Raw genomic sequence first — 15,811 nt, 5'->3', positions numbered from 1 at the left:
CTCATTGATAGTGGAGGTGAAGTTCTTATGCTTTTGTTTAGCTTCATTAGAAGGCAGAAGTAATTTTAAGGAAATGTCAAACTAAGAATACAGTTATTTCCCAGAACACAGACAGATAAGTAAGCGCCTGAGGGTTTGGGGAATAGGAGTTATCAAATCCCACTATGTCTAACAGCCAGTAAAATGTTAGGACAGCATATTCCCATTTTATAGATAAGGAAGCCAAGGCTACATACTATGTAGCTAATGTACCAAGCCACAGTTCAGGCCCGGGCCTGACTCCAGAACGGCTAACCTCACCTTAGAAATCCTCAGGGTTAGAAAAGGCTTGCACAGTGCCAGAAGATACTCACTGCTCCTCCAGGATTCTGACTCTCTGGTGACTGATTGATTTTGCTTCACAGGAGAGCTGATAGGATCTGACTCTGCGCAATCTCCCAGAGGAACTTAGAGCTCCTCTCCCAGCCTTCCTGACAGTTCAAGTTTCTGTATTGTGTAAACACCACCAAATGGCTGAAGGCCGGCATTCCTTCCACCTGTGGCAGTCCCCAACTGCTTCTCACTCTGAGAACAGTTCCTTCTTAAACAAAGACTAAACTACTCTTTTTTTTTTTTTTTTTTCCTTAACAAAAGCTAGGTTCTGTTACGAAAATGACTCTTAAACTCTTCTCCAAGCTTCATTGCAAGGGAAATGGAACTATTAAAAGACCATTGCTCTATAATTGAGGAAATTGAATCAACTTGTTTGGAGGCATAAGCAGAGGAAGACTTTGAGCTGTACTGAGACTAAACAGTGCCCTGCTCTGACGTGGCTCTGGGCAGAGCACCCCTGAGCCATCTCCTCACAACACTGCACAAGTTTCCCGTTGCTGCCTTGGCCTTCCAACTACACTCTCCTACTGCTTTGTCAGGTGTTGCATTTTGGGCTACGACTTAATGTTTTGTTCTTTTTCTGTAATATTTGAGGTATAAATCCCCCACCTCCATTTATAGGCAGAATCGTACTACATAGCCTTGGCTGGCCTGGAACTTGCTATGTACACAAGGCTGGCCTCAAACTCGGCTATCTACCTGATCCTGCTGGGATCAAAGGCATGCACCACCATGCCTTTTAATAAACAATGGTATATATTACCTATAGAGCTTGAACATGGAATATCTGAGGAAAAATACTAATTATTGCCAGGTGTGGTGGAACATACCTGTAATCTCTATGCTTGGCAGGCTGAGCCAGGAACATAAGAATTAGAGACCAAGTTACACTATAGAGTTTCCTGCCTCAATAATAATAACAGCAATAATGATGAGCAATTGAAGGTATAGCTTAGTTGAGTACTGGCTTGCCTAGTATTCAGAGACCCCTGAATTTGATCCCAGAAACTGACTAAACTGGGCATAGTGGGGACACTTGTCACCTCAGGACCCTTTAGGGAGGTTGGGTGATTGATGTGTGGATTCACCATACTGTGTTCTCTACTATTAGTATATATTTTAAGTTTTCCTTAATACAAGGTTTATTCTATAAGCCTGACTTCCATTGTCTGTGCTGTTTCTGTACCGCTGTGCCAGGAGAGCACAGTGTTCAGACTGAAACATATTGAGCAATGAGGGAAAGGGTAGGAAAGAAAAGCATGTTTGGATTAAGAAGCTCTGGTATTCTTCCTAGTATGATGGAGCCTGTGACAAGAGCAGCCAGTCATATTTTAGCATCTTGATTACTGTTGGATTAGTGATATTATTGCAGAACATGTGAGAAAAATTTTAACTTGTTAATATTTTCTTCTCCATATCAAAATGACACAAACTAAATGCAACTCCAAATCCTCATGACACAGTTACGGAGTTGTCCAATAGCAGTGGACAACTCTAAGATTTTTCTAAGATGCCTGTAAATAAAGCAGCAAGATTGCTGTGTTCTTCTCAGTGTTGTGCTAGCCATTTCTCACGCTCCCAAACGTCACTGTGCTCCAGGCCCTGGATCGTGACACACAGTAGCAACATGGAGCTTTGTAACCCCCAAAATGAAGCTGATGCTGCTGAAGAAATGTGAGGGTTGCTATTAATGTAAAATACAGCAAACGACAAAAACCAATGATTTTGAGTACTTACAATAACAACAAAACCCCATGATATATAAAAATTTTACATGTTGAGTAGGGCGGTAGTTCCCAGGCAGGGCAGGAGGATCTCTGTGAGTTTGAGGCCAGACTGGTTTACCGAGTGAGTTCCAGGACAGCCAGGACCACAAAGAGAACTCCTGTCTCAGAAAAAAGCAATTCTTACATGTCAAAATGAAAACATTGTGGTTACAGTGGAGTTGACTTGACTGCCCCTCCCCCTCAGCATCCCCAATGGCATAGAGTACAGGTGCACACCTCTGTGCCTTGTTTGCAGGGTTTAAACAATTTTTTTTTTCTTTTCATGAGGCTGGGGGTATAACTCAATTGGTAGAGTACTTGGCCTGGCCCACATAGGACCTGGGTTCAATCCCCCGCACTGTATGAGCCAGGAATAGTGGCTCGCACCTGTAATCCCAGCACTTAGGAGGCAAAGACAAGGGTCAGTCCTGCCTCCATACCAAGTCCGAAGCCAACCTGAAACCCCAATATATTAATTTCACTTTTTAAATATTTTTATATGTCATTGATAGAAAAGTTAAGTTTACGTAGGTACTTCATAATTGTATTGGTCTTGCTGCCTGAGTATTTGGCAAACACTAACCAGAATTCAGTCTATTGAATGTGAGCTTACATCAGGCATGACCAGCTCAGTACACTGAGCTGCATGCAGTTGAGAATAGTTATCAATATGACAGCCTGAAACAGAATCAACTACCCTAAAATATTTTGAGTTTTTTACTTTGTTTTGCTTTGCAGTTTTTTCCTCGTAATGCTTTCGTGGGGTTCTTAGGTACAAACTTTGTAAATGTCATCAACCGCTCATAGTGTCAAAAGATTGGACACATCAGCTAGACGATTTGTAAGTTACAAGTGATTTCTGTTGTGCACAAAGACAACCCCAGAACTTCATTTCATGGTTCTTGTAGGGTATTAGATAGGTTTGCTTCTGTCTAACTTAGTGGATTTCACTCATGTTTTATTTTACATATTAGTTAAGTCTCTGATGGTTGCAACAAGCAGGATCTTGTCTCCCGTCCAAGCTGAAACTACATAAATCTCTGGCAACTCTCTAGTTCTTCCTGTACCCAAAGAGATTATCATCCCTATTAGCGAAATTACGTAATAAATATAAATATGAGCGGCATCTGTTTATTTTATGTGTGCATCTAGAATTAGGACTCACTGAATTCATTTCCAGGACTGTAGAGGCCTGACAAGGAACCGAGGGGTGCAGAGTGTCAGCTGTTCTCCTTCAGCCTATCTGCTCACCTGTTTACTGTTAGGTTTAAAATTCCAGACTCCCATCCCTGAAGACTCCTATCATCCCAGTTCTGACCCCTCCGAAATGCTTGTCATTTGACCAGCCATAAGAAGGTTGCTTAGGTTCCTGTGTGAGTTTTTTGTTTTGTTGTTTTTTTTCATGATCCTTTATAAAAATACCTGAAGCTGCTTAACAGTAACCCTCTCTGCTCCTGCTTCAGAGCACGTGCAGTCACACAGCCTCTGGAATACCTGTTTTGCTAGTCCTTCTGATTCACATTGGAAATGGGCTAACAGGCTGGAGCAAACGGTTCTGTTGGGCTATTTAGTGTGCCTGCTGGCCTTCATTGCCAGCTCACAGCTGAGACTCTTAAGGACACAAAACAATAATAGTGGTCAGGGGAGACCTAAGGCTGAAGCTCCCAACCCCTTAACTACAGGAAGGAAGGAACAAGCTGCAGAAGAGAATGTCTAGACTGAGTAAAGCTGAAGCCCCTTTTTCCTCACCCTCATCCTTTCTCCTGTGTCTGGGGATCTGGAGGGTTGCTCTGCCCGTGAGTTATTAGGCATGATGTTTTCTTTTATTAGGTTGGAATGAGATACAGAAACCTAATCCTGAAGCCTGGGGGGTCTCTGGACGGCATGGACATGCTCCAGAATTTCTTGCAACGTGAGCCAAACCAAAAAGCATTCCTAATGAGTCGAGGCCTGAATGCTTCGTAACCTGGGGATCCTGGGAGCAGTCTGTCTGGAGGACAAGTCAACACCGCCATGTGGTGCCGGCCTGGAGACTGAGGGAGTTTTATAAACCAAACTTAGATTTCTATTGATTTGCTTTTGTTTTTAATTTTAAAAATTATACAGATGTAAATGGATTTATAAATACTGTGACCTAAGAAAAGACCCGCTAAAAATAATTGTACTGTAAAATTTCATAAAAATGGATTTGATTTCTTTTGATAAAAGTTTCATATGAATGTAATTTGATTTTTTTACTATTATAATCTAGATAATATAATATAAGAGGGCTAAGAATTTTTAAATTGAATCACATACATGATATAATTTGATCCTTCTTATATCTAGAAGTTTTATACTTGAGATTTCTGGACTGATAAATGAATCATCACGTTCTCTCTATTAAATATTTTCTCGGAGCCATGCGCCAGCATTGACCCTCTGCTCACAGCTAAGTGAGACTTTACCTGCATGTGTCAAGGCTAGTGGAATACACCTTGGTGGGGTGTTTGTCTTCTGTACGGTGGCTTCATGGTTCTCGGCTTTCTGTCAAGCTTAATCATGGTCCTCTACGTCGTAGATTTGGTTTTTTTTCTTTCTTTCTAAAGTTCAATTAGATAATTTTTTGATTTAGTTTTAACTGGCCCTAATAGGTAAGTTTTGTGTCTTGCAGTAGAAGCCCAGTTGCGGTCCGAATGACAGATGCTGAGTCTCGGATGCAGTCAGAAATGAAAGTAGAGCAACTCAGGCATCTTCTAGATTTTCATTTCTCTTATTTTTGCTGTATATTTGTTTCTCTTGATTTTGCTTTTTGTTGGTTTGTTTTTTGTTTTTTGTTTTTTTTTTATTTTGTTTGAGGCAGCATCTCACCATGGGAGTCAGGTTAGCCTGGAACTCATGGTAATGCCCCTGCCTCAGCCTCCCAAGCCTTAGGGTCACAGGTGTGAGTCACCACATTCAGCTCAGGTCCCGTGTTTTTGACAAGGGATTATGACCTTGATGTGTCACAGTGTGTTAAAGTGTCGTGGGGAGAGGTGACACTGAGTGGAACCAAGAGCTTTAAAAACTCCACAACAATGTGGGCTGAAGTGGAGCATTTGAGAACAGCTGCTCCCAAGTGTTCCGTGGGCAGCTGAGCCGTGGGGAAACGCTCTTCAGTAGCCTGTTTCCTATGGTGACTTGTAAGTGAACCTCCAGATCTCTAACTCTTTTCATTGGGGCCTAAATTTCCAATTCAGCAAGCAGACAAGTAAGCTAACACCATTTATTTTAGCTCTGGGAGTCTACTCAAATAGGAAACCCAGTAGGAAACTGAGAAGAAAATGTAAGTGAACTGTGAGTATACTTTGCATCAGTCTTCAAGTTGTTTCTTAACACAGACCTGAAGAATGACTTTACTGGCCTGGGACAAAATTAGAACGTTTCTGTTCTCTAGACCAAGGTGGGCTTTGTGTTAAATAAAATATCATGTTGTATAATAAAGTTATGCACAGCACAACCGAGAGCTGGCAAACAGAAGGAAAGCCTTTTTGCGTGTAGTTTGATTTGGTTTTTGTAGTGCTGGGCATCAAGCCTGGCTTCTTAACCCATGACAGGCACGTGCTCAGCTCTCTCCCGCTGTTTCTATGGGGCGGTAGAAACTTGGGGAAGCTTCTCACATCTTTCCCTTCCCCCAACTCTTGTACCTTCAGACCAAAAAAGGTAAAGAAAAAAAGCCCCCAAAACAAAAACTCTCTTCAGCATTTTCTGTTATTGCCCAGTGTGTCTCCTTCAGAATAACTTTATCTTACCTCACCTGGAAAAGCTAATGATTGGTATGTGAAAGACAGCACACAATAAAGTCACATCATTGTCCACGAAAATGAGCTCATGTTTCTTTCCTATTTTAATATTAAAGCTTGTATCTACAAGAGAGCAAAGGCCCAGGGTCTCAGCCTCCCAGCCATTTCCAGTGTCGCATGTTCCAGGCAGGGGCCACCATGCTCTGCTCAAGTTTGTATTTGGTTGAATATCCCTGCATGTTCTCTTTCCTCCTGAGATACAGGTTTGCTACAGCGGTTCAGCTGTGCTCTTTCTGTGTTCTCAAGCTTTTCCACTGGCTATTTCCAGATACCAGGGGCTGCCCTAACATTTTACTGCTGAAATGCAATGTCTGCAGCACATGTCGTGAAAGGAGCTGGATGCCCAAGAACGTTTTAAAGAAATTGTTCGCCCAGTCCCTCAAGACACTTGCTCTCTCTGTCAGCATGACAGCTTTGTGGTTGAGAGGTAGGACCAGATAACCTTAGCTGACTGGATCCCTAGCTAGTGAATAAAGAGGACGTTTCAAGTCCTTTGGCTAAAAGCAAGAAATTCCACTAAAAAGCATTAATTAATTTCTAAGTAACAGCTGGAATAGTTGCATATTACTAAAACTAAAAAGACTCCATCATAGAGACAAAAAAAAAAAAAAAAGAATAGTTAAATCCCATTGCCAGGTAAGGGTTAAGCCTTACCAGGACAATGTTATTTGGCAAACAAAAGTCTTGGCAGTTTTCTGGCCAAGTTTCAGTAGCAACTCACTGTTTTGACACGTGTGGGGAGGGGCCAGCGGGAAGCACAAAGTCTTTAAAGAGTGAACTGGAAGAAGTTTGTATCCAGATCAAAAGTCCCTCTGGATTCCAATATGGTAAGCTCCCATGAGGAAGGGAAGACTGTGTTCCATCCTAGGAACTGCATTTTTAGCAGGCTTGGGGTAAACATTACAGTGTTTGGAGAAGCAGGAACAAGACGGTGGTGACTTTGAAAATAGCTCTCAAGAGGAAACTTCGTCTGAACAGTGAATTCTCATTGTTTCAAATACTTGCACAATATGGGAGAGCTGATGTCATGGCTCATGATGTTGGAGCTTCAAGATACAATTAGAAAACAGAGGGCCTCAGTCCTTTATAAGGAACAGTCCCTAACTATTCTGCTGCTGTGTTTATGAAGAACCTGCAGCTTCCAGGCGTGTTACGTAGATCTCCACAGGTAATCTTTGCGGTTTCTTCTGTGGTGATCAGGAAGACATCACGTAGGTGAGAGGTCCATGTTTGGGGTCTTAGAAAGGGTATGGGAATGGGGACATGGCTCAATGGATAAGATGTCTGTCTGGCCAGCGTGAGGACCTGAGTTCAGCGCCGCCTCGCCTACGTCAAAGCCAGGTGTGGCGGTAGATGCTGTGACCCTGTGCTGGGGACGGCAAATAAGTGCATAATGCGCTCAAATAAATGACAGTACAATGTGGGTATTAAATGTCTTTGTTTTTTCACCAAACAGTACAAAGGAATGTATTAAATGTCTTTCTCTGTTTTTTTCACTCAACCCTAATTCATTCCACAATTGTATCATTGTGCCATAGAATTTTAAGTGGTTGCCATGCCATCTGCCGCCACAGGCTTTTCCAAACAAAGTGATTGCTCCCGTCCCCTTTTTTATGGTTCAGTAGAAAGACTAAAGAGTGTTCTTCCATGCTGGTTAGACTCTGTATAAATGGTTCACAAATGCTCATTGAAAACATTTTGTGATCAAAGTGTTGTAAATTAGAGGAACAACATGGAGTCTTTCTGACCTTGGGGGTATTATGTACCCCAAGACACTGAGGCATCCAGTGAAGCCAGAAAAGAGGTAGTTAAGAAGAGCAGTTGTTTAGAGGTGGGACAGAATCAGTCATGCCTCCTTAACCCTTCCTCCTGTCAGTGTTAGTAGTTCCCATTGCTGCTAGGAGCCTAAGGAAGAGCACTTTCCGTTCCTCGTTGCCTGGTGTCTGGGACTTCCTTATTGAGGAAGTCAGTGACCAGTTAGAAAAGCTAAGCGTTTCACAGTTCATGGCAAGGAAGAAGACCTTAAATGCATGGTCCATTTCCTTCTATTCCTTTAAACCATAAATTTCATGGAGTTCCTTGGTTCTGTCTACCAGACATGTTATTTCCTTTAAGCAATAATTTAAACCTTGGAAGAGATTACATACATCACAACTGAAATGCCTTTAAAGAGACGATATGAAAAGTAGGTTTCCCTCCCACCCTTGTCTCTGCCTGTCTAGTTCTCCCCCAAGGTGGATGTATCACCTTCTAGAAATGCTTTACGCATAGACAAGAATATGCCTCACTCTTCAAGCAGCATCTTACAGACACCTTAGAGATCTACTTTTTAACCGGTGCTTGCCTAGTATATGTATGTGGCTCTCTACTGAAGAATATTGTCTCCACTCTGTTGGTTTTTGTTTTGTTTTTCTTTCAATGTTGAGGATTGACTCTGGGGCCTCTCACATGGTAGGTAGGCAAATGCTTTCCTACTGAGCTACCCCGCTTCCCCCACTGACCTTATTTCCAATCTTCGGACCTTTTTTACAGCGTTGCCAAGATTATTTTCAGAGATGTGCTGATTTCCACATCTGCCAGTTTATCTGCTAAATAAATTCTGAAGAATGTAATTCCTGCCTCAAAAGATAGATATATTTCAAATTTTGACAGATACTGTCAAATGAAAGCCACATGTTTTGGTAGTATTTATTACAGTTGTTTAAACACTGGGAAAGTAAAAATAAATAAGGAAAAGTGATGATTAGCAAATAGCCCAGTCCTGCGCAATATCCTTTATAGAGCTTTCTTCTTCTGTTGGGTGACAAGAAAAGATCACTTCTTTCAGAGGATGGTAGGAGTGGTTGCAGGCAGGAATGTTCTCTCTGTTAATGATCGGGTAGGTCCAAGGAATGTCAGACTTCATCCCAGAACAAAGCCAGCATCATGTCTGTGTGTGTGTCCAGGACAGAGTGGAAAAAAGCAAAAGATGCATTTTGTCATCCTTGTCCCCAGTCAGATGCCGTTTGTGCGACTGACAAGTGGGACTCACGCTGTGACACACGGTGTGATCGCTGTTCTCAGCACGCACGTGGCCCACTCAGCCGCAGCTTCAGTTATAAAATCTTCAGCCAGAGGCTGTTGCTTCCGTTCTGTTCAGTTGCCATTCCAGTTAGCCAGTGGATTTCCAGCTGGGCTCAGGTAGCATTCGAGAACGTCTCACAGCCACTCCCACTAAACCTTTCCTTTTGTAGAGTCTGGTCACCACTCAGGAGGCAGATGGGACCTGGGAGAATGGACCCTAAAAACAAGGGGGACTAAAGTCTCATGCAATAGCCACCTTTAATCAGAACCTTTAAACTCCATTTAAACTCTGAGGCTGAAGAAGAGGCACCTGAGTCGAGACAATCACAAGGACAAGCTGCACGTGGCAAAACATACTTCTCTAGAGTCATAAACAAACAACAGCCAGTTGTAACCAGTAATCAGAACTAAACTCACTCTTAGCCACTGCCCCTGGGGGTGGGGCAGGAACGCACATTCCGAGAACAGTTCTGTTTTGAAGAAACGGGTCACAAGACTCTGGTCTTTTTTCTTGGAGTTTTCTCACAAGCACTCAGAAATATTGCACGGCTCCATTCTTGGGCCATGTTCTAACAGAGTCCCTGATCTGTGACATTTTTCTGAGGTCATTTGAGGTGAGCAACTTTGCGTTGTCCTTTCTAAACCCACCGTGGTTTGGGGAGAACAGGCGAGGCCTGGCAGTGTCTTTCTAAATGAAAGGCAAGTTCCACATTTACAGAGTACCCACCGTCTGCTTACTGTCACATGGCTCTTAAGTGGAAAAGCTACACCTGATCTCAGCAGCCACAAGAAGTCTCTTTTTACCCCTGCCTCTTCTTCCTTACTATTTCTTTCTCCCCAGAGTCCCACACTTACAAATGGAAGATTCCAGATAATCTGCACAGACACAGAAGTCTGGGGCAGAAAATGTTGGTGAAGTTCTGCAGAACACATCTAGATGCCTTTTAATTGAGGAATGGGGAGAGGGGGTGGCGCTTTTTACACAACACTCCAGTTCTAAATAGTAATCAATGTCCTAATGTCTACAGGCAAAAGAGAGGCTTGGAAGAATCAGGGTAAATGTAAAAGGAAACTCCTTTCCATCAAGTCTAGACAGGGGCCGAGGATGATGACTCCATGGTAGAGCACTTGCTTGGGCCCTAGGGGTGAAAACAGTTGTGCTGAAATTGAAAGGGCCTGAGTAGCTGTTCATTGCTAATCAACTGATTTTGCTTTGCTGCTTTGGTTTTTGTTTGCCTGCGGCACTGGGCCTTGCCTACCACTGAGCTACATGCCCTTCTGCTTACATTTTGAGAGGGTTTCACTTGGAAGCCCGGGGTGGCATAGGACTCCTGATGCTCCTGTTTCGGCCTCCGAAGTGCGGTGATCACAGACCTGGACCACTGTTCTCGTCAACCTGCTGTTTCGTTTTGTCCTCAAATTTACATGTTCTTTTGTGGGTATGTGTTTTTGTGTTGAATGCACATAGGCCACAGTACATGTGTGAAGGTCAGAGGGCAACTGGTGGGAGTCTGTTCTTTCCATCTACCATGTGAGTTCATCAGCCTTGGCAGCATGTGCCCTTACTCAGTGAGTCATCTCTGTAGCCCCCAACTAGTTGCTTTATTTTGTGTTTCCCCGGCTCAGCCACATTTCATTGAAAGCAGAAGCACTCGTGAAAAGCACAGAGAAAAGCACACTGCATAAGACTTTCCAGGTGGGAACAGGGGATCTGAAATCCCTCCGCCAGTTTGAAGTAAAATAAATTGTTCCAGAAAAGCCAAACTGCTCCCTCTCTGTAGCTACTGAAGGTCAGGTTAAGATGTGGGAGGAAGCCAGAAAAGGCATCTTGCTTTGTAATGCAACTCGTGTTGAAGCCTACAAAGAAAGGCATGGCCAGTTCTGTCTGCCCCACTGTACCTTGCCAGGATTGAGCCGGACACACTAACAGAGCGCACGTTCTCCAGTGCCGGTGGCTTCCACTGGGGTGGCAGAAATGCCGTCATCACACTGAGATGAGTGTTTCTCTCCCACTAAACACACTGACTCTCCCAGGTTAGGGTCACTGCTCTGGCATACTTCTGAGGGACTGCTAAGGAAGCTGAGGTTTTCTGGAATCCGAAGGGGCAAGGGTCTTTGGCCCAAAGTAAGGTAAGTCTTTACATTTTCTTTTTCTTTCTTTCCTTCCTTTTTTTTTTTTTTTTTTTTTGTTTTTGTTTTTTTGTTTGTTTGTTTGTTTTGGTTTTGGTTTTGGTTTTTCAAGACAGGGTTTCTCTGTGTAGCCCTGGCTGTCCTAGAACTGTAGACCAGACTGACTTTGAATTTAAAGATCCACCTGCCTCAAGGCTAGAAAAATGGCCCAGAGGTTAAGAGCACTGACTGCTCTTCCAGAGGACCCGGGTTCAATTCCCAGCACTGACTAAGAGAAAAAAAAAAAAAAAAGGCCGTTTGAGGTGGCCCATGCTTGTAATCCCTGTACTCAGGGAGGCAGAGGCAGGTAGATCTCTGTGAGTTCGAGGCACGTGCCTGTTATACTGGTATTTCGTTAGCAGAAGTGGCTGGTTGTCAATTACAAGGCAGCCTAAACTACATAGTGAGATCCTATCTGAAACAAAACAGCCAGAGGGAGGGAGGGAGACCTCATGAGGCCGTCATTATCTCTGTGGATAAAGCATGTGTAGGCATATTTCCATGTATCATTACCAAAAGTAACCTTGGCGGAAGAAGTAGAAGGAACTGCTCAGCTGACTTTGTAATATTTCCAAACGTGGGTTAACTGGTGGCTACAGCCTCTAAAAACTTACAGCCAGCAGAGGTAAGTCTCCCAAGTCCAGGGTTTCTGTCTTCTGTCTTGGAAATGACTGCATCTGTCATGATTCTTACCTTGACTATTTCTTTGTGACCCCAAAGCTCACTGTCTGCCTCCACCCTTTGTGGTAGTCCCTTATTTCTGCCACTTGTAGCAGAAAGAAATACAATTGTTGTGCTGAGGGTTTCTGTTGATGCTGAGACACAGAAAAGATAAGTGTGGAACTAAAATGCTTATTCATTATCTCATCTGGATTCCAATTTCAGCATACACCTCTCCCTCCTCTCAACATCCCCTCCCCTGTTGTTCCCCTTCCCTCTCTCTCATCACAGGATTAAATGTTACCCTCATCCTCTATCCAAATGGAAATATGGGCTCATGTTTGCTAATTATCTTTCCATTCTCTCAGTCATTAGTGTGTAAATTCTGATTTAGTGGCATGGCCTTTTCCCCCAGACAGGGAAACTCTTTGGGGAGCTTGCAGTACTCGTATCCAAGTGCTGGCAAATCTCTGAGGTAGACACTGTGTAAAAATAGAAGGGCGCTTTGAGATGCAAAGAGGCATCAGTTTTGTCATCTCTATATTCCAGGATAAAATTAAAGGACTCTACTGGACAGGTTGCTGAATTCTAATTAGTTTAACTGGTTGTCTCTGCTATTCTTTTAACCCTTCTGCTCTTAGAGTTTCTCTAGTGAGAAGAGAATAGATGACTCCCAAGTGAGTAAGAAACAGTAAGGTAATATTTGCTTGTCTCTCTGCGATTTAGAAAAAAAAAAAAACTGGTGTCTATGAATTTGTCTTTGTTTTCTCTTGTTCTTTATGTGTAACACACAATCAAGTGTATTTCAAAGGACAAAACAGGCTAACTTAAGGTATATAACAGTGAAGAGGTCTATAACAGTTACTATTATCTTCCACAGTCAAGAAAAGAAAGGTGCTTCTTGCCAGTATGTAATGGCAACTGTAATGAAACGTGACTAGAGTTACAGAGACATAGGGAGTAGGAGAAAAAATAAATCATCGTTCTTCTGCAGCAACAAGCAGCCTGTCTGTTAACATGAAAGCCAAGTACATGCAGTAATTCCACTCCATGGCAGCGACTACCAGACAGGCGTCGGCACTTGCTTGGGAAAATGGCTGCTGAGATGTCACTGTAGCTGTCTATGGAACAGCAGGGAATGTACTGGGTTTCTCACAGAGGGCTGTGTGCACATAGGATGTGTAGACAAAAGCTGCATATTAATATAACAAACTGATAAAACTAAACAACATTGACCAGAAAGGGCCGCTGCAGAAGCAAGTTTTAAGATTACCCCTTATCCAACATCAAGTGTGTGTGTGTGTGTGTGTGTGTGTGTGTGTGTGTGTTTTCAAAACAGCATTTTCTGAGTCTGCATGTAGTAATATAAAAATATCAACGTGAAAACAGACAATGAATTCAACAGTGTGTGGTTTCCTTGAAAAGAAAAAGAGGAAACAGGATCCAAGAGAGATACACAGAAAGCCACAACTACATCTACAGTTTTTTTGGTATGTGTGTGTGTTTCTTTAAAAACTAGTACACGGCCAATAAGCTAGGTTGGATATTGCCATGCCATCCTGATGACCTGAGTTTGATCCCACAACCCATGGTAAAAGAGAAAATCATTTCATGAAAGTTGTCCTCTGACTTCCTTCACATGGCATGAGCACACACACACTTGATGATGATCATAAGTAATTCAAAGTAATGTAATACAACAAGTGTTAAAGATTTTTTTTTTGAAATTTGTTATTTGAAACATTTTAAAAGAAAAAAAAAAACACTTGAACATCAATCATGCAAATTCCATGCATAAATTAACACTTCCAGAATGATTTGTTAAAGGCTATTCCTTGGATGCTCCTACAGAAGCCAAAGCATGTATCCTGGCCTACTGAAAAGCTAAACCAATTAAGTCACAGTATGAAAAGCATAGAGGTCCATCTCGGCTATGGGGCTCTCGGATCTCCATGCAACTTCAACAGAGATCCATCTTTGGGCTTAGAGAGACCCTATCTTAGCCTCAAGTGTTGGCTTAGACTCTTGACTCTATCTTCCCCAGGTCCTCTGTTTTGTCTTTGCAGACAGAAGCCCATGTATCCAGACTTAGTTCAGGCAATGTATCCATGTATGCCAGCATGTCTGCAGAGACACCTATAAGCAATCCCATGTCCCTTGTTTAAAATGGATTTGGAAACAATACGTGGATTAACCTGGACAGTGATGTCCGAGGAGAGATTTACAAAGGGCTTCCAAGGAAGGTGTCCTCGTTTGCAAGAGAAAGCAACAGAAAGAACCAGTCTCCACCTCAGGCAGCACTGTGTATAGATTTGAAGGCCATGTCATTGCTGCTGAAAATGAAACTAACAGTTTTCAAGGGAGGAGCCAGAAGAGTAGTGGAGAGACATTCAATGTAGATTACATCAGCATGAGGAATGCCTCACCTCCAGACAAGCAGGAAAGAGAGTCTGTGTGGTGTCTTAGCCAGCCGTGGCTCAAAACTTTCCAGCTGTTACATTCCTAGATGGCTCAGGTTCCTCTGCTCTACATGAGGATATTAATGTCTTCCCTGATCATTGACTGAGTGGTTCTGGAATTCAAAGTGAATGGGCCTGTGGGATGAGTTGGGAGCTGAAGGCACTTGCCAGAAAGAACGAACTCCACAGAGTTCTCTTCTGACCTCCACATACATCATACTTCATGCAAACACAGCAATAATAATAATGAGGAAGAGGAAGAGGTATAGACTAAGTTGCTGTCTAAGGAAACCATAGTAATAACCAATTTTAAGCCTGCAGTGTAGCCAGGCACAGTGGTGCATGCCTGTAATCCCAGTGCTCTAGGAGGCAGAGGCAGGCGGATCTCAGTGAGTCTGAGGGCAGCCTGATCTACAAAGTGAGTCCAGGACAGCCAAGGCTACACAGAGGAACCCTGTCTCAAAAAAAGAAAAGAAAAAAGCCTACAGTATAAATCTTTTTTTTTCCAGTTTGGCTTTTTTTTAAATTTTTTATTAATTACACTTTATTCATTTTGTATCCCCCCATAAGCCCCTCCCGCAGTATAAATCTTAACACAGCATATGAACTACATGCCTTAGAAAATACAGTCACCAGTTTATTTTCAATACTTCCTGAAAGTTTATGTACATTTACAGATCATTTCAAAACATATAAAGTGTTTGTGTATCTTTAGAAGCAGACAGGAAACCCTGAGCAGTACATTTCTGTTCAACTGCAGGAGGGCAAGGCTTTTTTGACTAGCCATTCACATTAACGAGGTCAAAACCTGCTTGCCGGTAAAATACGGTCTCACTTCAAAACTACGAATGTGCCAAAAATCTCTCTGGTGTCAGCATTCCCACCCGTGAAGAGGGCTTTCCTAAAGGGTAAAGGAGAACGTACTTAGAGGAGGACCTGCCATGGCGCCCAGCAAAACCCCAGCCAGCCCTGCAGTCCACTCCTGGCACTGCCCTCCAGAGGCCTGCAAACATGCCAGTCAGTTCTGGCAAGAGCTGGACCCTTGTGTTGTCACATGTTCTTTTTTTTTTAATTTTAAATAATTTTGCTTAAAGAAAAATGTCTCTCTTTTTTTTTTTTTTTTCTTTAATTTAAGCAAGGACTGACTATCTAACTCAGCAGGTAGGCCTCCCACACAAGTCTGACTACCTGAGTTTGAATCTCCAGAACCCATGTGACAGTAGAGCGTGGGACTGACTTCACAAAGTTATCCTCTGACCGACACACAAGTGCCGTGGTACATGAACATGCATTAATCACACATGACACACACGTGTGCACACCATAGCTAAATATATGATAGATAGATAGATAGATAGATAGATAGATAGATAGATAGATAGATAGATAGATAGATAGATAGATAGATAGACTATATATATAAAGATGATGGGTGATAGAGAGATGGATGGATAGATAGATAGATAGATAGATAGATAGATAGATAGATAGATAGATAGAT

The 15,811-nt window shown here is 42.6% G+C and overlaps 1 protein-coding gene across 1 annotated transcript in view; it reads left to right on the top strand.

Annotated features, from left to right (window-relative positions):
• Nln (neurolysin) overlaps nt 1-5,980 on the top strand; it is an 87,644-nt gene extending 81,664 nt beyond the window's left edge. The window contains exon 13 of the mRNA XM_055601951.1: nt 3,969-5,980. Within this exon, the coding sequence (XP_055457926.1) occupies nt 3,969-4,103 (135 nt within the window). The 3' untranslated portion in view covers nt 4,104-5,980. The remainder of the gene's footprint in view (nt 1-3,968) is intronic.
• Nucleotides 5,981-15,811: the final 9,831 nt, after the last annotated feature.

This window comes from Psammomys obesus, unplaced genomic scaffold (genome assembly GCF_907164565.1).
Source record: "Psammomys obesus unplaced genomic scaffold, mPsaObe1.curated_primary_1811, whole genome shotgun sequence".
Classification (NCBI taxonomy): Eukaryota; Metazoa; Chordata; class Mammalia; order Rodentia; family Muridae; genus Psammomys; species Psammomys obesus.
This window is presented reverse-complemented; position numbering and strand designations above follow the sequence as displayed.